At 40.7% G+C, this 25,523-nt stretch overlaps 1 protein-coding gene across 1 annotated transcript in view; it reads right to left on the bottom strand.

The window, feature by feature from the left end:
• The window catches only part of ADCY2 (adenylate cyclase 2), a gene marked incomplete at both ends in the record, with an annotated part of 203,697 nt that extends 180,509 nt beyond the window's left edge, over positions 1–23,188 (bottom strand). Inside the window, 2 exons of the mRNA XM_079533799.1 lie at positions 6,638–6,835; positions 22,964–23,188. Coding sequence (XP_079389925.1) covers positions 6,638–6,835; positions 22,964–23,188 — 423 coding nt within the window. The remainder of the gene's footprint in view (positions 1–6,637; positions 6,836–22,963) is intronic.
• Between the last annotated feature and the right edge of the window lie 2,335 nt (positions 23,189–25,523).

Genomic DNA, 25,523 nt, shown 5'->3' with positions numbered 1-25,523 from the left:
GCTGTCAAATTTCCCACACAAAATGGGCTTTCTCCTTTCACCTGATGATCTCACGCATTGCATTTGTTCCAGCTTCAGTGTATCCTTTTGAAAGCAGATGACCAAAATGTGCATAGTGCATCAAGATGTACATAGTGATCAAGGCATCAGTGAAACCTCACCTGATCGGGATCCCTTGTCATTGTAACTGATTCTGCTACCCCAGTGATGCAGTGACCTTTTCATGCACCTCCTCTTCATTCTGCTTTTCCTGCTCATTTTCTACTGATGATCTCTTGGCCCACAGCTGAATTTTCCGCTGTTAGTTCCCAAATGCAGGGCCACCTAATACTTTGTACTAATAAATTTAATCTAGGTCTTCAAGGTCATGCTGTTCTTGCCCTATAACATCCTACTCTTTTGCAGGACCCTTAACTGTGCCATCAACAATCTTCATTATAGCAGAAACATTCTGTTGCCCCATGTGCCCCAAGTGGTAGAAAGCATTAATAAAGGGAATCATTCCCCAAAGATCTCCCCAAGAAATTGAACCAACAATTTTCCTCAGGCTTGATGCTCTCTGAAGTCACACCAGCTGCCATCTCCCTTTGCCTATATTTACAATAATTTTAATAATTCCCATCTCCTCCAGTTTTGCTTCTTCTTTTCCATTTGGCACCACAACAGATGTCTTACTTTAAAAAAATAAAAATTAAAAAAAAAAAAAACAGCTTTTCCTACTCAAGATAAATCACTTTTCTTTCCCTGAACAGCCATCAGAACACACTGCCATCACATACCAAAGGTTAACAATGGCACATTAGCTATGCTAACAGGGTCTTCAAAGGTTCTACACACTATTTTGCTATATTAATCTACTACACTACTGATTTTAATGACAAGCTGGCAGGTTTCTAGTAGCTCAGCTTTTTCCTGTCTTTTATACAGATATAGTCACACCAGAATTTGATAAATACATTAAAATGTCCTTATATTTAGCCTAGAACTTCATACGTCTTTTTTTTTTTTTAAATCATCTCTTCTTCTCCTTCATCTAACATGACCCCCAAAAAAATGGCTTGTACTTGTGGATTCTGGGTTTCGTCGTCTTCTTCCACATCTGCTCCTACAGCACAGCATCAACTGCTACCCAGTACCTCATTCTTTGAAACAAGCCACCTGGTCCTTTACCAGGTGACTATTCATACTGCAAGGTACCGAACCATGTTCCTTCAAGATTCAGTTCCTTGCTTAGGATATTCATTCATTCTTGCTAGTCTGATTCTCCTTGAACTTGAAAAAATTGTAAGTCTCCTCCATACTCCAGATCCAAAGACCACTGCAAGGTTCACAATAACTCATCCGTGCTTTCCTGTGCTGCAGGAACTTCCCTGGCATCCATCCTGATCTCCTTCTCAAACATCTAACTGTTCTGGCACCATTTAAGTGCACATTTTAATAGTAATTTACATCAGGGCTAACTTCACACAACGCAGGTCCCAAGCAAGATATGAAAATAAGACCCTGGACAATTTTATGTAAAATTCTTTATTTTCCACGAACCCATCCAGCTTGCCAGAAATACAACTGTCTTCTGAGAGCTCAGACCTCCCACACATTCCTCTCCAGTTCTGCATCCTTGGCTTTGCTCACCTCCAAACACAGCTCTAAGTCCTCCCTCAGAAATGCAGAATCCATGTTGCCTCAGGAGCCCCTGGACAGAATGCAGCCCCTTGACTTTACACAGGAGCTAATTACCATGACTGTTCACAGAAGATCCGCTCTGCAGGCCTCTATCCCTCAGCACATAACAGACTTATATGCTCAGATGTGAAGAAAGTATCAAAACAAATGAGAATAATAAAGACTAATACTGTAAATCTGGCCTAGATTTCATACACAAGTGTTGCTCTGAGGCTGGAATTCAACCACTCTACAACAACTCCTCTTGCATAACATTCCAGCATAACAGAGTAACTCCTGTGAGGAGAGGATGAGAAGGATTAGACTGTCCAGCCTAGAGGAGACTGAGAGGCGGCCTCATTGCTGCCTGAGGAGGAGAAGCACAGAAGTGTGCCAGGCTCTGCTCCTGGTCACCAACACCAGGATGTGTGGGAACAGTGCAAATATGAGCTGGGCAACATCAGGCTGGAAATTAGGAAAAAATTCTTTATCATGATGGAGGAGATTGGACACTGCAACAGGCTTCCTAGAGAGGTGGTTGCTGCCCCATGTCTGTTTAAGAGACTTCTGGACGATGTCGTCATTAATATGCTTCAACTTTTGCTGAGCCTTGACATGGTCAGGCCATCATACTAGACGATCTCTGTAGGTCCCTGCCAACTGAACTGTTCTACGCTACTCACACATTAAAACAAAACAAAGAAGTTCTTTAGATTCAGCTCAAAAACCAGCATTAGAATAAAATAGCCAAACATATTATAAACACAGGGCTACATGGATAATATTTTTTGTAAATCAGGAGTGTCAAATCTCGCTTGAAGTAATTTGCAGTAATTTCTGTGCTGTAACTGAACATAGACAAGGAGAATCACATCTGGTGCCTGGGCTGTGCAAACGCATATATAACTAGAGTTGAATACCAAAATCCAGCAATGATAGAATTCATTAGACCAGTATAATGTTGTGTAATTACTCTTTTTTTTTTTTTTTTTTTAAATCATCCACTGTGTGCCTGAAGAGCTCTTCTTACCCCTTGATATATTTACACACATCTGTATAAAAGGCTGAGGAAGCATTAGGTGTGTCAGAAAATGACACGGAATGGAAAAGCAACCATTGTACAATAACTGTACTGCCAGTGAATCAAAACTAAAACTAAAACTAAATTCATCCCCTAGCATATACTTTACAGATGGATACTGGATTTTTGTTTGTTAGAAAGTTGAACCTTTCTGTCAGTAAAGAAAAGTCCTGATATGACAAAATCACCTTCTTCCACCAGCACTTCTTCCTCAGCTTATCCAACATGTGTTTTCAGCTTTCCACCAAGTATATCATCCACTGACTTTGGCGCAGATCTTTCTAAAAATCTTCCCTTAGTCTTTCATCAGGGAAGCCAGCCCCATGCATTATCACTCATACCTTAGATTTGGAAAGACCTGCCAGCCAACAACCAACTGCTGTCTCTCAGGCATAACATGACTTCCTTTGCTTCTTTCCTATCCATCACAGGAAGGTGCCCTTGCCTCCTGCCAGACCTCTCATACAGACATCCTCTCATCTCAGAGTCCAGCCTTCCTCCATTGGGCTGCAAGTCAGTCTCATCCATATAGGCCCTATCAAAACATCCCAGTTCCCCGAGCCAGCAGGGCAATGAGAGGGAACTGCCACGCTTCTGTAGTGACAGTTTGTCAGACAAGAAGGGTATTTGCCACCACTGCCCAAATCTTTCCAAGTAAGTGGTGCTTTTCATGTACGTGGTGCTCTCCATCTCCTTTCCAATGCACCTGGCTTGTCCGCACCATCCATAAGGAGGAGGGGAGCTCAGGCTAACTAAGGAGTTAAGCTATCTGGAAAGATTAATAATGCAAACAATCCTGCAGTTTGTCTCCTCTGGTAGATGGGTTTGATGATGCTCGTGCAGCTAAATGCCAGCTCCAGCCTTTGGCTAAGGTTCAGCAGGCAATTATGGGGCCAGCACAGGGCTTACAGACAGGCCTGAGGGACAAAGTAAGAGCCTGCAGCCGCCTGCACCCCACTCCCAACACCGCCAGATCCACACACCCAATAACGGCTTTCTCTCCAAAGCTGTAGCTGTGGCCGAACAAGAGATGAGGAAATGCAGACAGATAAAAGCAGTCTGCAGGGACAACAAAAGCAAGCTGAAACCAATTATGATTTGCACTTATTTCATACCAGCCCACAGGACTAACGCAAAAAACACCGGCACTGACCAGCCTGCTTCATTTTCAATTCCCCATTTTTCATGGAAGTTATTTGAGCTATGTGCCTGCAGGCACAGAGGGAGCTGCTCCACATTAGATATATATTGAATTCATAACAAAAATACTCTCTCTGAAGTGGTATTTTTATTGTAAACAAAAGCTGCAAAAGTTCACACCTGAGGTTTTTCCAACAACAGAGAAAATTGGCATTTAGCACGTAAAAACAGCCAAAAGGAATACTAAAATCATCAAGCCAAAACCTAAGGGATGCAAAGTTGTCCTTCAAAGGGAAAAGGTTTGTACACAAGTGAAAGAAAAACACATTCTTTCTATTAACGATGGTATGCAGCATATTTATCTTTTAACTGTTCACCAGTACAATTAAGAAATTCCATCTTTTTTACAAGCTCAGGATTTGGAAGACATGAAAGATGTGCTGAAAAGATTATTTTTAAACCCCGCTAGACAAGAACAAACTTAGCTTGTAGTTTGAAGAAAATGAAAGTGAAGTACCTTGGTGCATGAACAGTTGTTTTTTTTTAATTAGTATTTTGATCATTTTCCAATTAGTTATTGTGACAAGGATATATCTGAAATAGAATTAATTTAAATTTTATATCAATTTCTTTTCTCTCACAAGAAGCATAGAGGAACAAGAAAAAGACCCTAATAAACGAAGCAAAACATGTTTTAAATTCCTAAAATGTAAACCTTTAAGAAAGAATCTGTCAGTCATCTTTGAAGAAGGATTTTTTCAGATTTGCTTTCATGTATAATTATAGGACAGAACATCTATTACTGACCCACGTATTCCTGATGCAGAGCAATCAAAACACCAACACTATAGGACTGCACAGCTCTATTGCTGGCTGCTTTTTTTTCCATTAAACATGGGATCAGCCTGCTTTGTATGAGGTCAAACTCCCAGAAAGATTTCCATATTTCTGTAGTTTACTCTTAACTGACAGTAGGTAAAAGTGTACCAACAGCAATCACCAAAACAGCACTGCTATTCCAAGGAAAAAACAGAAAGTATTCTGAGGCAGCAACTTCTTGAAGTGGCCAAAGGCTGCTGTACCCCAGCCCCTCTCCTGCCAGACAGTAAGCACACCAGCAAGTTCCAGTTAAGCCAGATACGGGCAGTAGGGCCAGTGCTGTTTGGAAAAGTCCTGTCCACTAAGTGAGACAGCTGCAGCTTTGGGCAAATCAACTAACGCTGCTTGCTTTCAAATATCCTCTTCCCAAGAACCTCTTGCACATCAACCGAGGAGCAGATCAAAGCATCTGACTCCTTGTGTCCTAGCAAGCTGCTAAAGGACCATGTCTTTCCCAAGAGCTCTGCAGCCCTTCCTGCTATAGATGGCCAACCCAGTCATCATGATGTTATGGAAATTCCCACAGTTTGCTAACAAAGAAGCACAGAAGGACAAGCCACCTTGGCAGACTAAAGAAAACACCAGGACTGCAACAACCTAATCCATTTCAGATATCTTTCACACCATATGCTTTTGAAAAATCATTATCATGCCTTTCAAATAACAAGATTAAACTCCATAGAATTTGCAGTGAAAAGATAATATGGCTAACTATATATTTGTATCTAAGCTTGAAAGCTTGAAATAGTCTAGCATGACATCTCACAGCTGGTAATAAATAAATAAATCAACAAAGTAAGGCCACGTGAAATACCTAGCCTTGGTATCACAAAGACACAGAGACAACCATGGTGAAATGGGTACCTAGAAAAAAATATAACACGTTCAGGCTTGCTTTTTTATCACTTTCAAATGTGGCCTGGTTTGGTAGTTCCAAATACTTATTTTTTTTTAAAAAAAAAAAAAAAAAAAAAAAAAAAAAGAAGAACAAGAAAGGGAGATGAGGGGACCAAAACTAATATTATCAACATACATCAGCAATTTAAATCATCTGAATCAACGATGTTAGAGGAATTAGTTGCATACTTAAAGTTCAATATTTGCATAAGTCTTTGCAAGTTGCAAATAGAAAGTCATAAATTGATTCAAAATAAAGACCTAGAAGGCACCACAGATAGACTATTACAATTTAAGTCTTACACTAAACTTGCACTTAACACAGAGTTTTCAGGGGACACATTTGTATATTTAAAGGATTTTTTCCATCCTATAGGGAGGTTTGCAGTGATTATTACATCAACAGCATTTCCATGTTGAGAGAATGCAGGAAAGGAAAAGGATGTAGCAAAACACCAAAGAATCTATCAGGTACAGCTCTGGATATCACATATCATTTATTAATATTTCAAAAATGCTGCAATTAAGAGGCAACTACACTTTGCTTTGTTTTCCTTTTTTTTTTTTTTTTTTTTAATGAAATGGTAATTCCCTGTTTCTGTACTTATGTATTTCCCTAGATACACAAGGAAGTTATCAATCATTTTTCTTCAAACGTTGCTACAAAATATATTGAAGACCACTGAACAGAAAGCTCTCACACTTTAAGCTGAAGACAGCATCAGCAGATTTGAACAAATCTCACACTTCCAACATGCTAATTGGTCTGAAATCTGGAATCAAATGTTCACTACAGAAGGAAGTTGGGTGGACTGAAATCAATGAAACAGATGCAGGAAATCTTAGCACAGAAACACTTGGTCACAAAAACTTTCCATGAGATGTCCCACAGAAGCTGATGCTGACACTTTCACAGAATAACGCTCCTAGAAATCCAGCCAGTAGAAATAAAATAAATAATAATAATGACAATCTTACCTGGTCCCAGGGACAGATGATTCCTCCGAAACACATAAAGAGATATCCCATGGCAACAAGACATACCCAGACCACCAATGAAAATACACGGAGCAGCTTCTTAAAGACAGGCTCTAAGCAGACAAGGATAAATATAGCAAAAAAAATTGCTAGAGCTGTTGGAACAGTTATTAAAAATGCCACGTGGTCTTCAATTTCCTGAAAACAAAGGAAAATGAAAAGGAAGTTAAAAACTGATGTACTTAAAGGTCAGACCAGAGTAAGACACTCTTAACTGATGGTGCACTGATATTTCAGAAAGACATGGGAATATCAAACAAATGTCTAGCGATATGAATCAAAACAGGATTTCTGTCCATGTAAGGAGCTGTAATTTGGATTAGCTTCATAAATAACCATTAGCCACACTAATACCTTTTTTGCTAAATTGAGATGTATATTATTTGAAGTAGATTGAGAAAACTAACTCACAATGCAGTAATGTGGTAGGCATGAAGGACCAAGTGAATTAGAGGCAAGGCATATCCAATCTGCAGAAAGTGGCACAAGATTTTCTGCTCCTGAATTCACAAGATCTCTGCAGACAGTATGGTTCACAGGTTAAACTGAAGAATCTCCACTGAAGAACGCAACTGTCTAAACACCTCCCAAATTGGCTATGCTGTCAGTAAGTCCTTTAGAGTCTAATTTTTTTTACATCAATATCTATCAGGTACTATACTATCTATCTTGCTTTTTTTTGAAGCACTCAGCTGGATGGGTGGGTTACAGATTATATGTACCATTTTTTTCCTAGCAAGTGCTAACTTTGAAATGTGCAGCAACATGCAGTGTAATAGCTGGAACGTACCTCAAAAAGAGATTCAGAATAAAGCAGAATTAAATTTATTTACAGAACCTGTATAAAAGTTACTACACTAATATGTTTAAATCATCTAGTGATAGAAGCATTAAAAAAACATTTATTACTGCATTAATTCCAAAGCATCCATGAAGTACAACAGCACTGTATCAAAGGCTGGTTGTACAACTTTCATTCATTCATGCAGCTGTTAGGAGTTCTAACAGCAATTTTTAGCCAAAAAATGATTGCAAAAGGCCCCAAATGCTGCTGCTGCAGCAGCATAATGCCCTCCACAAGTCACAGTGTATACAGAAACGCTTCACCTCTACTTCTCCTGTTGGTGAAATCATGGGGACAATCTGAAAGCGCCTATTTGATCATTTTTCAGCACTGATTTCAACTGATTTTCCCCTAGTTTTGTAATGGCTTTCTTAGTGTCTGATACTTTTTGCCCACTGGTAGCTCGTCAGCTTAAATACTTAACATTTTATCTTCTGTGGGCTTTTTATCTTATATAAAACTTTCTACAGGTAGTGCAAAAATAAATAAATAAATAAATAAATAAATAAATTGGAAACGTGTTTCAGCATTTTTTTTCCCCCTCATAAAAGACAAACTACACAAGCCAGCATCTATAACAGACAAGTGCTGTTGCACTCTTTCACATCCTTCCCTTGCTGTTCATGACCTTATTGTGCATGCTCTGCACACCTCCATGCTCGTCAGCTGCCTCCAGCATGCTCACCCACTGCCACAAGTGTCCCCACGCCTCCGGCCAGCACCACATCAGGCAGGAGCCACGAGCTCAGGCATACACATAACCAAAGCAGACTCTGGACTTTGACAGGACAGGAGAGGAATTGATCGACTTTCTGCCAAGCTCATTAGCTGATATACCATATGGCTCAAGCCATTAGCCATCAGCCATATGGCTCCTGGAGCAGAGCAGCAATCCCTGGCTGCTGGAAACCGGTAGAAACACAGCTATGAGAGCCTACCTCTGATCAGGCAGGGCAGGCTGAGGGTTATCCTTCCTGTACCTCAGCTATTGCCACAAAGCCAAACAGAAAGACAGTAGTACTTTTCAGAACTAACTCTTGCCTTTCTCACCTTTAAAACAACACATTTAAGTTACCTTATCTTCTTCTGTGTATGACTGCATAATAATAAATGGGATTTTATTCATCCCCACCCCTGAAGTTTCAGTGAACATCTTGATCAGTTTCAGCCCAGATTTCATCAAAAGCATTTAATTAAACTGTTTCACTCCTGCACTTACAGGTGGGATTGCAAAACTCCTGTTATGCAATGAGAAGTGAGACCCCTCCCCCGAGACAGGACAACATCACTCCTTTCCTCTCCCGTTATAGATGGGACATGACAACACTGTCTATCATACAGTCAAGGTTGCAGACATGAAGAGGAACTCACACCATCCTAAAGAAAGCCAAGATTCAGGAAACTTGGACTTAAGTGATGTCAAATTTGATAACATAAAATTCATAACACGGTAACAATGAATCTATTACTGAACTACCAGGAATTTGACAATATGCTTCTCCAGTTCAGTCATGTATGGGTACATACTGCTTTCTAGGATGATCTCACTTTATAACAGAATAACACTCAGCTTTCAGTTTACAGCACATGTGTACACACACAGTTAAATATCTACATATATACATATTCTATCATTAGATCAATCTATCAAAATTTTGTTCCTCGTTACAAGCTAATCCCCAAAAAACCCCTTTTTTTTTTTTTTTTAAGTGTAAACCAACCTCAACACTTAGATGAACCATTTCAATCACTAAATGTAAAAGTTACTCCTATTATCCTCCCTTGTTTGATTGCCTATTCCAAAGTTTTGAAGTTTTGGTTTGTCTTAAATATATGCAGTAAAAGAAATAAAAAATAGATCCCAGTTACATCAGCTTCTCATCCCATTTATATGAAAGCAGCCTCCCTGGCTTCAGTGGGACTTCACCTAGCTGAGCCGAAGACAAAGCCACAGCTTCTAGAAGCCCAAAGTGCTTACATCTCACCATACACATTTTTTATCTAAAGTAAAAGATGAATTTAATGATAGAATAGGGTAAGCTGAAGGCAATTAAAGTATACATACAAAAAAATAATTCCTGCAACTTTAATTCATTTAATTCAATTCATTCAATACAGGGTACTTTTCCCAATATTGCCTGTAAAATATGTGCTAGTCTTAGGCCAAAGGAGGCAGGCTGCCTGACACAGGATTTTCTTCTCAAAATTACTTGCAACAGTATTTTTCTATTTCTCTAAAGAAGTGAAATTTTCAAAGAGGAGGACATTTAGAGCTTGGAACGTCTCTATCAGTATTAGCAATCATCAGTGTGTTTAGCAAGTTACAAGATGATGTCAGGTACAAGGACAATTCCCAACAATAAAATGTTCTGTTTCCCTAACTATTTCCGAAGGATGGAAAAAGAACCCGCACGAAACACTTTCCTTCTTTTTTATTGCTACTCACAGAAATTAAAATACACCAGAGGTAATGGAATTAAACTATCAGCATGACACTTTCAAATATAACGGCTAGGCCTACAATACATGGATCTTTCCTGACAGCTCTATCTTCCTGAGTGTTTGCTATCTTGCTGCCTTTTAATCACTGAAGAAATTAAGAAGTCTACCGTTACAAATTGTTCTAACCCCCATAAATGCATAAGTACGTAATAATATTGTTATCATCTCTAAAATGTGAATCACTTTCACTGATCTTTCCAAAAGCTACAACCTTTTCTCATTCCCCATCCTGTTCCCTCCCCTTCCAAATAACAGTGTGCCTTCTGTTTAATTTTAAACATCAGAGCTGCTGTAGAGCAATTCACTCTTTTATATAAGCCACACAACTAGATAAAGCACCCTATAAAAATGAACAAACAAGCATTTACAATAGCAGTCTCAGCATAAAATCTCCTCCCATCATCTCTCTCATTCTTTTGGTGCTTTTTCCTTTATTCTTGTCATCTAATGGAATTTGACACCAGTCTACAGACAGCAGACCCCTGCTGAGATCTGAAATACCACATGCTTAGTCACAATTAATTCAAGCCATTTACTATACTAAATCATTACTAAAATCCTTTTTTGCTGAGATCAGTGAAATGCTTCTAAATAAGAACACATATTTTTTAAAAGTGAGCAGTGTTCTTCAAACATTGAAACTATGTAAGATTTCTTATAACTACTGTAGAAAGTGTTGAGCATTTAAAAAAAAAAAAAATAGCCTGAAGGACTATTAGCTCACCCACCTCCTTAACAAAGTAGGACATCTTCATTTAAGCAGGCTGACTGCAGGAATCTGTTCGGTTACCTCTGTAGCAAAAATTGGCCATTTTTTCCCGTAAAATCTTTTCCAAGTCTTGTGAGAATGAGAACCACAATGATTTTCAGAAGATGTCACCACCTTTCTCTTCACAGAAGTACACAGCATTTCAGATCTCTAACACCTCAAGAAATAGTTCTCTCCAAAGATAAAGATATAAAAATCTCCTGGGTGCTTGTAACTTTTATCCCGTATTTTTATATTTTAGTGAACTTGCTTACAGCTGATTGCAGTGTGTCATATGTTAGGCAGCTGGAAAAATCCCCATTTTACTGGGAGATGCTGCTGCTCCCAGCCAAGGAGCTGTACAGCTTCATTTAGAATCTCATCATTTAGGACAACTGAAAAGTTTTCACTGACCACCGCAGAATTTTTTTCCACCTATTTCATCACTATGAGACCATCTTCCCTCCAGAAACAATGATTTGCCTTTAAGTCCAGATGCCATTTCCAAGCCTGCGTGGTATTTTCTGGATCCACAACTAAGAAAAACTTCTCTGCCTTTCACATCTACTTTTTTCTTTCATAACTCAAAGCTTTGCTCGTGCTTCCTTCTTACATTCCTGGTTAGAAGCTTTCTCGTGTGCCTTTATATTTTAGTTGATTAATCATTTATTGAGCTTTCCACAGCATGCTCATGGACATTAGCAACAAATTAATTGAACTGTACTTTTTAATCAAACTGCCCTGCCTTTTATGTTGACAAAGTGCTTGATTTTCACCAAGAGATTTCCCCCTCTGATTCAACATTCCCTCTTTGGTTTGGTACATCAATAATAAGAACATCAGGCTCAACATCCAGTTTCTTCACGGAGATTCTTGTCTTGAGAAATTCACTTCCCCATTAATGAGTCAGAACCACATTCTGCACCTGCTGTTAGCAGACAGTGATATTTGACTACTCGCCTGCCAGCAATCAGACCAGCAATCTGCACATCACGTGCATAGTGAAATTTAGATTGTCATTATAGCTTCCAAGCTGCTGCACACACATATATGTAACTACAAGAAACAGTTCTGGATTCATGGCCAGATTCTAGTTCATTTTTTATTTGCTAGTATATTGGGACATTATCAGTATAGCAACACTTCATTCAGATCCTTCAGGTGACACTTTCATCACCTTGAACATTTCCTCAAACTTCCAAATAGTGAACAACGTGTACTATAAAATCTCCCCATATGAGAAGCTCAGCATTTTGCACCAATGCAACAATACTTGTGAAATGAACTATTCTTTGTCTTCACACCATCTGCCCCAGTTAGCACAAAGACAATAATAGCGATAATAAAATGACTAACCACTTAAGTCTTGGGAAACACCCCAGTGATCACCTATGTTACTGACTACAGTATCAAGCATTTTTGGCCTGTGGGTCCTTAGTGAGTTTAGCTGTGTAGCTGTTCACATTCTCCCTCGCTTAGTACAAAGCAGCTGAATCCAATTTCTTCCTAGTTTGCCCAATAGGAATGAGCGTTGATACTTCAGTGTTGATACTTCAGTGTTGTATCAATCAGAAACACAAAGTCTAAAATACCAGAGAACAGGCTTCTCTGCTTGACGCAAAAAGCATCAGATCTCACGGAAGGTTTGGATGTGATCTCCAGAGGTACAAAGAGGTACAAAGGAACAGTCAAAGGCTATGACCAGTGCAAATAACACTAACATAAGGAAGGCTAGGAGAAAAGTCCTGAAGGCAAAGTATTGGTTCGCTAGTGGAGAAATAGAAGACTGTAGTAGCTCTCTCATCAGTGTTTCTGGAACAAAATAGGTTGACAAGCCTAGGTTCAATAAGCAGCTAAGAAAATTAATTTAAAAGGTAATTTGAAGAAATCAAGAAATCAAGGAATCTTTAGGTACATGGAAGGTGCTCTTGGGAGGTAGCTAAATTTAACCTAAACTGGAAACGAATGAGTTTGCTGGCACTTCAAAGGTCATAGGAAATCATTCAAATTGAACAGGTTACAAGGACATAGTACATTAGGAAAAGGTTCTTCTCCGAAAGAGTGGTCAGGCACTGGAATGAGCTGCCCAGGAAGATGGCTGAGTCACTGCCCCTGGAGGCGTTTAAAAAACATTTAGATGTTGTACTGAGGTACATGGTTTAGTGGGGAAATACTGGTGGTAGGTGGGACTAGATGATCTTGGAGGTCTTTTCTGACCTTGATGATTCTGTGATTCTACATGATTTAAGAGAAGCAATAATGTTGTGGAGATCTGTAACTCCCAGCTACAGAGGACAGAAGTTTATTAAACTTATGCAGGAGAGAAATGCCAAAAAATGCCGTAACAGACAGATTCTCTTTTTAAAGTTTGCAGAGAAATGAAACAGCCATGTGAAAGTATACACATTTCTGTATAAACACTAAAAGCCTAAGAAAGACATGGAAAAAATAAAATGCCTGTCGTTAAATGGCATTATTTACAGAACAGTCCCACTGAAAACTTGGTGGAAAAAAGACCTTCAGTAGAATATCACTGCTCCAGATAGAAAATATAAAGAACAGACAGAAAGTCATATTTCAACAGGGACTGAAGAAAGCTAAAACAAAATCAATAATCTAGGAGAATCAACAAATAACAGTAAGCCCCTATGAATTAAAACGCTAAGCTGAACAGCAAAGGTTTATTGAAATACATCACCTAGAAGACTAATATCCAATCAGGATGGAAACCGTATGAGATTTTATGAAATACAGAGGTAAAGACAGGCTGCCAAGTAAAAAACACAACAGGTAATGGGATATTTCAGTGACTCTCAGCCAGACTGGCTAAGGATCACATCAGCAGAGAGAAGCTAAGATACTTGTTTAGGTCTGGCTCATGGAAGAGGTGGAAAAAACAAACAATAACAATAACAACAAAACAGTCACACAAAGAAAAAGAAAACACTCATCTGATCTCAAGAAGTAGGAAGAGCCTGTGTCATAAAATGTTACTGTTGAGAAGCTGCTTTATAATAGTGAAGAACTGAAGAACAAACAAAACTCGAACACTAAAATTAACAGGCAGAGCTAGAAATTTACAGATTGAAATCTTCATAGATGGCTATAAAAATCAGATGCTCAAACGAAAAGTTAATCATTTCCCCAAAATGACTTGAGAAAGATCGAAACAATGCCAGAACCTCAATAATATAAGCCAATAAAAGAATATGAGATATCATTTTTCAGAGGGTAAAAATAAGTAGCAAGTTCATTTTAAATCTTAATCAGGAGCAGGAAGCCTGCTAAAAAAGACACAAGCAAACAGATGATCCAGGTGTTAAAAAGAATGGAGAGATCAAACTGCGGCAGGACTTAAAGAAAAAAAAAAAGTGAGTACATCATGGGGTTGTTCTCATTGCAGAATACATCACACATCAAAGGGTCTGTCTCAAACTTAAGATAAGTGTTGAGTTCTACAGGCAAAAAAAAAAAAAAAAATCACAGAATAAAAACAAAAATCAGAAGGAGAGAATAGGGTTCTGCAGAAAGGGCCAACTGAATTTATGGAACAAAGAGCTGAAACCATAAAAAAATGTACCCTTCACCCAAAAGTGCCCAAGCATAATTCTGTACACTTGATAATAGGCTCTTGGTTGACTACTAACATTTTGAAACTGAGATATTTGGCACTTATAATAGGAAAGCCCGTGAAAACATCACTTCTGTGCTCACAAGCAGTTAAAAAGCAACAAAACCCCAGAACATTAATAGAAGAATAAACAAGTGAGAACATCATAATGCTACCTCAGTGCATCATGAATACCACCAGCAGTTCTGGTCCTCCCACTGCCACCACTCCAAAATGAATACAAAAGAACTCAAAAGATATGCTTGCGAGGGTCAAAGCTACAGCACTGCGGACAGATATTGGAATAATGTTTGCTTTCATTTTCTCTTTTCTCTGCATAGAGCAAACACAGCTGTCCATTGAAACAGCTCTTATGATTTTTAAAGGTAGTGTCCATCCAGACCAACAAGGATTGACAACCACTTGAATAATCTGCATGTAAATACAGAGACAGAGAACACCACAAGCCTAAGACCTCTCCTACATGGATGGGAATACAGGACAGACACCTATCATAATCAAAAGCATAATTAACAGAAGCAGAGCCTGGTACTTACGTGTTTTATACAGATAAATATGCCCTGCACAAACCCCACGCACTCAACCGCAATGGTAAGCAGCTTTTCTTATTTTTTCTTTTCAATTCTCCCTTATCACATTGGCAATTTTCTCTTTCTTTAGTTTTCACTGATTAATAATCTCTCATCCTATTAACTACACCATAAGCAATCTGTCGGTGCTTACAACTTTTTATTAAATAAGATGGGCTTCAGAGGACCTCCAGAGTGCCAGGGAACTTGAACTGGACCATCATGCCATTTAGCCACCTCACACAACCTCAATCTTCTCTCAGCTGAGGATAATCGAAAGTTGCCTTCCCCCCTAACTCATTTACTAGCCTGTGAAAAACAAGACACAATTACTGGTGTCTGAAGCCTGCGCTTATGAAATTGTCCTACAAAATGACTCTAGCAAGCACAGAAGATAAGCCACATCCCAGAGAGCAATGACAGTTAATTATGTTTTACTCCCTCAAGTATACCTTGCAGAAGAGAGTCGAGGCAATAAGAAGCAAAGTGAGTAGAAGTTTGTGTTTTGATGAAAGCAATTATTTCAGGCTCCAGGGCTAATTTGGTGTCTATGCATATCACTCAGACTATTTTTAAAGTAAGTGTAGTGATCACCATATCTTCCTTGCATGTTGCATTTATGCACACATTGATTCTGAATTCATCTCCATAAATGTGGCTTAATAACTTAGTTTCTTTAGATCTTTTGAGATGTTCTCAAAATCCTTACTACCTTTATCACCAAAATAAGCTTAAGGGAACTCTCCATTCCATACTACTATTTACACAAAATCCAAAAATCTGGATAGGTGAAGGTGAATGTTTTTTTAAAAAAAGTATGTTTTACAGTGAAATTTATTCAAAATGTAACACAGTTGAAAGAGTTACACTGATTAAATTTTATGGGTAGTACATTACTTCACAGGACTCAAGAACATGTTTCCCAGCTTAACTGTACTGTAGCACGTATCGCAAGTGAAGTTACGCCCTTCCTCACATCCATACAGACCCCTGGAACTTGGAAATACTGGCATTCTGGTTCACTCCTCTGAACTATTTAGTCGTGACAACTGTATTTAGATAGCAACTGTCAAACTGAAGCTAAGGGGTAGCTACCCCCCCCCCCCCCCCTTTAGTCCCAAATTGGTAGCTTGGGAATCTGGCCAGAATCAAGAACAAATGCCAAGATTTGAATTGTTTAAAAGTAAGAATCAGAGAATCAACCAGGGAGCATATGAGTTTCAACACACGAGAAAACAGTGCACATTTTAAAGGTCTGTTTAATAAAGAAAAAGGTAGACTTAGGCTTATTTCTCCAGTGGGTCTTTTGAAAACACGTTTTGCAAGAATATTCCACATCTTTTACATATCAGCATTAAAAGGTCACATGAAAAATAGTTTTAATATTGAGAAGTCACAACTGTCATTGTGTAATTACTTTTCAAGCTTTTCCAAAGGTTGGGCAATTACTTCCTAAACACAGCTATTTTTATGACAGAAAAAATTCTTAGAGTTTACTCCCCTAAGGACATATTCCACACTTTCACATGCCTGTCAGTCAAACTCTGAGAGTAGAACCAGAAGCCATTGCTCCAGCACTTCAGAGCACATCTTCTGGATCAAAAAAACCTCAGAACTAGGACCACGAATGGTGGAAGGAGCAGATGCTGAGATGGCAGATCTGAGGGCTGCTTCCTCTGCTTTTCCCAAATGCCTGCCTGGAACACGCTCTCACCAGAGTGATGCGAAGATCACTAAGAACAAAATAGTTCTGGTTAGAGAAAGAGACTAAGTAAATGTTTTAAAAAATAAAAATAGAACATTTGAAGCAGAAAATGTGTAGAGCTGTTCTTTCTAGGAGGATCAAGAGATAATTATCCAAGAAAAAGATAAGGTGAGGGAAAGGGAAACAGAACTCTGCTGACTCACTGATTTCAGGGTCCAGAACCCTAAAACCAGAAGTTTGATCAATTGACAGATTCTCCTCTTAACATATCAATACGGCTTGAGCTGACTCAGTTCTTACTAAAATATATAGAAAGCCACTGTGTTCAGCAACTGGGATCACCACCAGGTTATTGCTGGGAACTAAGCACAGGATGAAAGATTAAGGGTGCTCAGCTGCAGTTTTTCCCATGCCCAGCCACTCCAGAGATTTGCAGACCACTTCTACCTGTATTAAAAGTCCATGCTGCCATCAGCTTGGAGTGATGTTCCATGCAATCTGGATGAGTCCAGTGACTGCCATCATTATGACAAGAAGTATTCCTATTCACAGCAGAAACATTGCAGCTGGGATGTCTAGCAAATTTCTCTAAGAGACGTCATGAAGGCACAACCCAAGAAACTGATGACAGTTTTAAGACTTTAAATGAGTCAGATAGCTTCATCCATGACAAGGAACTTGAAACCAATTTTAAAAGTTTTAAGCAAGATAACCAGAAGGATATTCATTGGTTCATGGCAAATCCACCATGAAATTGCCATAGATGATTTGTGAATCAACACACCTGGCTCGATGCTGATAAAGACAGCAGAAAAATCACGGCCCATCCACCACCTAATTCCCATTGCACCTAGGTAAACAGCAGCTGTAGTCAGTTTATCTGTTGCCACTTGTGTCAGCTGCAGTAATGATTAGAAATTGTGGATCCATGGCTTGAGTCACAGCTGCTGACCTAAATCAGCTTTCCATTGATAGAGTATCCACAAAGCTTTCACCTGGTAAACTTACAGTTCAAGGCTCAATGTGGTGCCAGTGTAGCTACACCCATATTTTTACCCAGCTCTTACTCAGCATTCAGGTTATTCAACATGAAGGATAATACAAGAAGAGAAGTTGCCACAGGCACCTCATTATCTGGATAGCTGGTTAGAGACTGGCAAATGAGACAAGCTCTTAGCAGCATTAAAAGCAACTACAAATGTGCTGGGAGTGTCATTAATAAATGAAACAAGAGCCCAGGCTGATATAGTACCAGGGAACTAGACCAGATACAAAACAAAGTAAATCTTGACTCAGATAGGAAGAAACATCAACCTTTACAGGACCAATTCAAGAGGTAATACTGGCCACAAAAGTCACACAAAGATATTACTGGAGAAAACAACTGACAGGGAGGGCAAATCATGAGACTGTATCAGACAGCCAGCAGCGATACCTGGAAAATATACTGTGATTTTATGGTGCCTAAAGATAAGAAAAAACCTGAAACATGGCATTCCCTCACAGAACAGTTCGATATACAGCAGATTTTCAAGCAGAACTGTAAGCTTACAGCTGGAATTACTGAAAGAGAAGACATTATAAATAAACTGACTTTTGCTTTGAATTCTTCTTCATCTTAATAGCTTCATTAATGCGTCAGAATGAGTTTAAGATAGCACACCTTGTGAACACAACAAGTAGGCAAACAGCCCCCCTTCAGCTTGATCTTCAACTCATGAGGATTTTGCTCCTTCATTACCTTTGCTATGCTTTAGTTTTCTTTCTTGTAGGAATGGATATGCTGGGGTTTGAAAACAGTATAGCAGATGCTTTGGCTCACTTTTAGTCTGCAGGGATTCCAAGGAACACTTTCAAAGGCTTGAATATTCTTGGATTTGGGGAAGACAGTTGTTGCTTTTGAACCAAATGTGCTATAAATTATACAGTGCTGTTCCTAAAAGATTTCTTGAAATTTCCATTATGAGTGAACCTACAACACAGCTGTATTACTCTATACAATTAGTTATAACAGAGCACTTCATTAACAGGGTATAACATCACCACAGCACCACTGTGACGACCTGCTGGTGTGGATGAATGAATTTTTAGATATAAAGTACTGACAAGGACACTACCAGAATCATGCAGTAAATGCCCATCTGCAGGCACCTCATCACTTGAGACACTGTGATGAGAATGAACATGTTTCTTCTTTCTGCTATTTTAAGCTGTGTTTTCCACACGGACTTGAAGACTTTTCCCCCTCTATTTTAGGATGAAATTCTAATCATGGCAATCTGGAAGAGTTCTAGGTTTGGCTGATTGGCCAGTTTTTGCCAGAAGTGTAAGGATTTCTTTTAAACAGTTAGACTCATCAAAGAAAAGGAGGATTGTTGTCATTCTAATCACGGGCCCAAAAAAAAGGCACTCTCCTGAGATGCTTACAGGACTCTTCTGACCCTCTTCTTTCTGTGCAAGTGGTTTGGGAGACAGGTAGACGATTGAGCAGCTAAGGATAAGTGACTTCATAACACTTGAGGTGAGCGAATGCATCCCAATGTCACATCGTGGAAGGACTCTGCGCTCAACACACACACCACTTGACCATTGATACCTTCCAGCTCCACAGCACATCAACAACCACATCTTAAGAGCCTTCACAGGGTCACCTGTAGCAGCAAGAATTCTGAAGGCAGATAAGGGTATAAACCTACTGACAATGTAACCCCGCACTGCAGGCTTGCAGTGTTTCAGCAAAGACCACTGACCCGACTGAAAGAAATATACATCTCACAGCAGATTGGTGGCCCTTGAATTTCAGGAAAAACACAAAGAAAAGTCCTGACAGACTTGGGTCTCATTTCACCACAAGGTCCTTAGCAGTGCTAAGTGATTCAGATACTACAGAACTGCTTTTATTGAAGCCTGTATCTACACCATAGTGCAGTCTTTATGTCTAGAAAATATATATTTCATGCATGTATTATATTTGTGAAAGTTACAGTGTTCTAATAAATTGTACAGTTTGGGCATCAACCCTGTTTTCAACCAGAGTTTTGTTTAACTGCATAAGAAACAAAACATCACAACAGCAGATTCAGATATGCCGATATTTTACATTAGATATTTAAAAAAATATTAGTCAGTTTAATCTTTTTTTCCTATAAATTGCAGGTATCACAGATATGTTTTGACCAGATACATAGCTGTTCTAGATACCACTAAAAGGTGGGATGTTTTTAGTACTAAAAAGGGTGGAGGAGGAAAATAATGAGTTTGCTCTACACATTATATTATTAAAAGAGCAAGACAGTAAACAGACAGAAAATGAACCTGACATCTGGCATTTCTAAGCACTGGAAGGCATTCACAGATTTGGGAAAATAATTTACTCTCTATCGATTAAAGCAGCTGAACATGGAAGCCTGACTTCATTTTGCCAGTTTTCTATTCACGCCAGGTACCGAGAAATACAGAGGATACTTTGACACAGGAAATACAGAGGCTGATACTATCATTACATTATGCAAAGCTCCACGATTTGAATGGTCATCTCACAGGTGGACTCTGGGAGTCTCGTATCAAGTGTTTGAGGAGATAGAGCGCTTAATCCCAAAGGTCAAAGTCACATTATTTTCCTGAAACAAACAAAACCAAAAATCTCCCAAGAAACCACTCTCAGTAACAACAGCAGTACGCTGCCTGAAAGAAAAGTAATCTGATTTCCAGGCACACTTTGTAAGTAATCTTGTTTACTGTAATTTTGCAACAGCTTTTATAAATTTTTCATCTGAAACCGGGAAGACTACAGCTGGTATTCTGGCAGGTTGAAAGAGCTGAATAAGTGGAATGCATCCTGGTGTGGTTGGCTCTGCTGGGGAGTAGTTAAGCAGACATTGTTCTTCCTCAATTAATAAAATTTAAAAAGAAAAATTCAGATCTCACTAAGATATATTTTAACAACTGAATTAAAAATAAAGTGGAAGGAAAACCTCTCACTTCTATCGGGTTCATCTTCTCATTAGAAAGCCTAGAACATAAAAAGGGTTCATCTTTCATGTATACCCACTTTTTTCCTAAAACATTCGATCTCACATTTTGCATCCTAAGCTGTGCTTTGAAATAAAAGTGAGAAATATGAATCAAGTGTTGCAGTGAGTCACTTTGGAATTTTGTTTCCACAACAGGCTTAAGTAATTTTCAGTAAAATCTTCGCTGCTTTGTATGAAATCTAAAGGAAACAACTGTTGAGAAAGATTTCCTTTAACTTCAAATGCACGGCACAGACCTTCACAGGACTATTTCCATTTGCTTCCATTTACAGAAGTAAATATGCTGTCAAAGCAATCACATACATACAAGACATGCAAAATAAAGACAAGGATAGAAGCACTGGCTCTCCTAGCTCAGATGCTCATAACTGCTAGACACTTGCATATTATCAGGCACAAAAACTCAATCAAGGTTCCACAGCTTTAAAACAAGAGAGTTCTTCAGCCACATGCAGGAGAAACAGAACTAAAACCTTTAGAAATATTTTCAATCCCAAATGCAACTAGAGCTCGACTATAATAAAAGGCTTTTAGGTGAACATCTGGGCAGGCCTCCAAAGGATTTTGCCCAACATCCTGCGGCTGAAAGTCAGCACAGACGAGCTCTCTCTGTGCCTGAAGTCGCTCTCATCCGCTGACTGGAAACTTTAAGGACAAACCCCACCTCTCTCCCCACTCACCCTCTCAGTTGTGAGCCACAGGAAGATAAAGGCTCAGGAAAAAGGTTCTAAAAGCATTCTTTTTTTTTTGTTTTCCGGTATGTCTGGAATTCCAAATGCAGACTGAACTATAAAATTCACTCTTTCTGTAGCACTGTGCATGGCAAGATGCAGTCAGATCTTTGTTTTGTTTCCAGAACTTTCAGTTAGTCCTCTGAACCAGCATTGTGCCAGTGTTGTTACTATTAATGACTTACTTTGAGAAATGGAATTATGAAAAAGGCAGGTGCAACTTGTGACAACAAGCTACAGGTCGTGCCATGACAAAAAGAGCTGAAATTCAGTACTAAGAGCTGTCAAACCCAAGTTGTGCTGGCTTGGCTGGAGTTAGTACTGTATACCTCTCACACCTGCCCATGCCTTAGCCTGGCTGCTCTCCCACTGTCACCCTCCAGCCCTGATGGATAAGTCCTCCAGCCAATGCACTTTAATTAAACACTGTTTATTTTGCATTTGGGTACACAGAGCTCCACAGCTGAAACATCTAAGCATCAAGCAACTGAATTTGGAGCCATTGCTAATATTACTGGCTTCACCTGAGCTGTTTTACACCTGTTCTGCACTTAGTAGGAATGGCACTTACAAAACAAAGCACTGAAAACATTAAGACAAATACATAAAGGAATAATGGTCCTGCAACCACTTCCTGCAGGTTTTAAGACAAAAGTTTGGTCAAAACAAGCAGGAAAGCAGGGTTCTCTGTCTGTTCAAGCAACGTTATGTGCAACGCCTCTAGGAGAGGCAGCAAGCTATACCTGACCTACTTGTCCTCGCTCCTACAGACCCTTAGCTGTATTCAATAAACATCAAGCTCCCCAAAAGACCGAATACCTAAACAGGAATAAGAAAAACCAAAAACTGAGACCCCTCAAATCTCCGTTCGCTACTTCCGAAGCCTACAGCTGTGCAAGCAGCCCCTACTCACTACCGACAGCAAAACTCCGTAAGAAGCAAGAATGTTACTGCCCTCTGCAGCCTCTCCCTCGCGCTCGGCACAAGGGCAGAGCGGCCCGGCTTGCTATGCCAGAGCCGCGATGCCAGCTGTCAGCGGCTCCGCGACGCGCTCCTTCCCGGGGCCGGGAGCCCTCAGCTTTCGCGCGGGGGGCACCGCGCACAGCCAACTTCGCCTCCCCGAGCAGCGAAGGCTCCCTCGGGAAAATGGGTCAAACGCCGGAGAACTGCATCATTTTAGGGGGGTTATTAAGAAAAGAACGGCCAGCTGCCTACTTGCCGTCCAAACGTGACTACCCGCATTTTGGGAAGAAGATTTAAACCCCGCCAGCAAAAGCAGAAGGTCAGCTGGCCACTCTGCCAGCTGGAAGGAAGCAGAGCCAGCGAATTAAGCGAATTAAACTCGGAGCGCCCGCCGCTCCCTCCCGCTCCCTTCGCCTCCAGCCCCGCCCGCGCGCATCGGGCGCCCAACTTTGCCCGGGGGGTCCCCGCCGCCGCCGCCAACTTCGCCCCGCAGCGGCTCCGCGCTCCGTCCCGTCCCCGGCACCCGTCGCGTCCCTTACCAGCCCAGAGGCGAAGAAGACGGCGAGCAGGGCCAGGCAGGCGCCCATCACGATGAGGAGTAGGAAGACGATGAGCGGGTGCTGCTGGCTCATGCAATAGTAGGACTCGTAGAGCCAGTCCCGGGAGCGGGACTGCTCGCCACCCGCCCCGCAGCCGCCCGCCTGCTCTGCCCGCTCCAGCAGGTAACGGCGTCTCCTCCTCCCCATCATCGCTTCTCGCCACATCGGAGGCGCCGGGCAGAGCCCGCGCAACTCCCTCAGCGCCGCCGCTGCTGCAGGCAGCCGGGGAGGGGAACGGGGCGCGCTCCCGCGCGGGAGGCGGAGAGGAGGAGCCGCGGCGGCATGGTGCGGCGGGCGGGAGGGCGGCCGCGGCCCCGCGCAGCCGACCCGGGGCTGGGCGCCGCCGGGAAGCGCCTCCCCGCGCACATGCCGCGCCTGCTGCTCCGGGTGGGGAGCGCGCTGCCCCCGTGTCCCCTCAGAGCTACGGGAGATGCCCGGGAAAGATGTCGTGTGCTTCCTACCGGCCGAGGTCTGTTCCACGAGATCCTTTTCCACACGGATCACTCTGGTGTAAAGCCCTACATCGATTTTTGTCAAAATTCGATATTGGAGCAACAAAACACGTTTTCCCCACCTTTAGGTGTGGCCCCTTGCCTTATTCTGAAGGACTTGGTTACTCCTAAAAAGCAGGCACTCAGAACAAGCTGCAGTACGGTCACCAAAGTTTCGTGTCCGTCATGCACAATGTTTACCAGCTAAAGTTTTGCACTCACACAGAAGCAATTCTCTTTTCCCAACCCAGTGAACGCCCCTGTCACAGTGCAGATCATCACAGAGCAGCTTGCATTCAAAGGGACCGCAAAGCCCACCCAGCCCCAACCGCATGCCATGGGGCAGAGGTACCACTCACCAGCCTAGCTGCCCAGGCCTCATCCAACCAGGCCTTGAACTCCTCCAGGACGGGACACAGCTTCATTGGGCAGACTGTGCCAGGGCCTCACTGCTCTTGCAGCGAGAAATTTCCTCAATCTTAATCTCCCCTTTTTTAGTCTAAAACCTCCCACGGGATGCAGGCCTGCTTCAGCTCAACGGTGAGAGGAAGATACAACAGTGACACAAACATTACTGGGCCACAATGCCACAAGGGTGGCTCCTGGTGACTGGAGTAAAAACCAGCAGCAAGAGGGACATGGAGTGCTATAATACAACTAAAAGTGTAAAACTGGGGCTATTATGAGTGATCATAGATGAGAGATTTAGAGCTAACCATGGCTGACCACAAGCCAGGTAGGAGAGGAGGCAGGTAGGTAGAATGGTATGGACTGAAATTTCCCCATTAAGATTTGATGCTGCTTTCTCCCTCTGCCATGTTCACATCTTCACATGGAGGAAGCGGTACATAAAGTAGCTTTGTAAGAAAACAGAGAAATCTATACTATATATAGCTCTTAAACCCTGTTGAGATACTTGCAGTGGGGTTTGAAGCAAGGATGAGGTCTGACCTTCTTTGTCCCATTCCTTTCAGCTGCTGGAAGGAAGGAGTGAAAGTCGAGGAGCTCTTCTGAGATGCACGGCTGGGCAGCAGGCACAGTTGAGGAAGAAGTGGAAAGAAGTTCCAACTGCACCCACTGTGCTGGGAAAGAGAGAGGGAACAATTCTCAAGAGCAGCAGTGATAAGATTGAAGGATGAACACAAATTTATGTGGGGAGAACATTCTGGCAGAATTAATTGCCGGGAAGGAGTTAGTAGAGGTGGGTGTGAGAATTTTTGCAACATGAAAATGCTTTACTTACAGTCACTTCAGAAATTATGGAGTTGGCCACCTTCACTGTCACATACACACATCTAGTGGGGTAAGCAAGGGGAGGTTAAAAAATACGTATCAAAAGACAAACCAAAATCACAACATAAAACTTCTTTTTAAAAGCAGATCACAACATTTGGGATTTGAAGGCTTCTGAGTGTCAATCTCTCAAGGGTGGGACGACCAACATCACACATACTTATTTTAAATATAAGAATAATTTCATGATTTTGCATGGACTCGTAAAAGTGTAAAAAATCAGAATGGGAAAAATAAAACATTTTTCCATGTGAACAACAGCCATTTCCAGAAAAGTATTTGAGGCTTACACAGTATGCTAATGCAAACGACGTTTCTGCTTGTCTTTTTTACTCAAGTTGATTCTGCTCTAATATCTTTCCACTACTTTCCACCTCTCTGAACTTGAACAAAAAAAGCCTTTTCAAGGAGTTTACAATGATGATTATGTCATTTGTTTGATTTGGCAGGGTTTTCTTTCTTTGTTTGTTTTTAGTGTCTGTTTGTTTTTAGTGTTTTTAGTGTCTGTTTGTTTTTAGTGTTTTTAGTGTTTGTTTGTTTTGTTGTTTTTTTTTTTATCATGCCTGTAACAACTAATTTCTCATTATATTAGTCTCATGCAATTTCTCAGGAAATAAAATTATAATTCCACAGCAAAAAACTTAATTAACCCAAAGGTTTCCTAGTGGTATCTTGTGCCTTTTCAGAAAAAATGAGTTCAGCATAAACCGGTCTCA

This window comes from Tetrao urogallus (genome assembly GCF_951394365.1).
Source record: "Tetrao urogallus genome assembly, chromosome: 3".
Lineage (NCBI taxonomy): Eukaryota > Metazoa > Chordata > Aves > Galliformes > Phasianidae > Tetrao > Tetrao urogallus.
The sequence above is the reverse complement of the archived record's forward strand: the minus strand, read 5'-3'. Positions and strand labels throughout refer to the sequence as shown.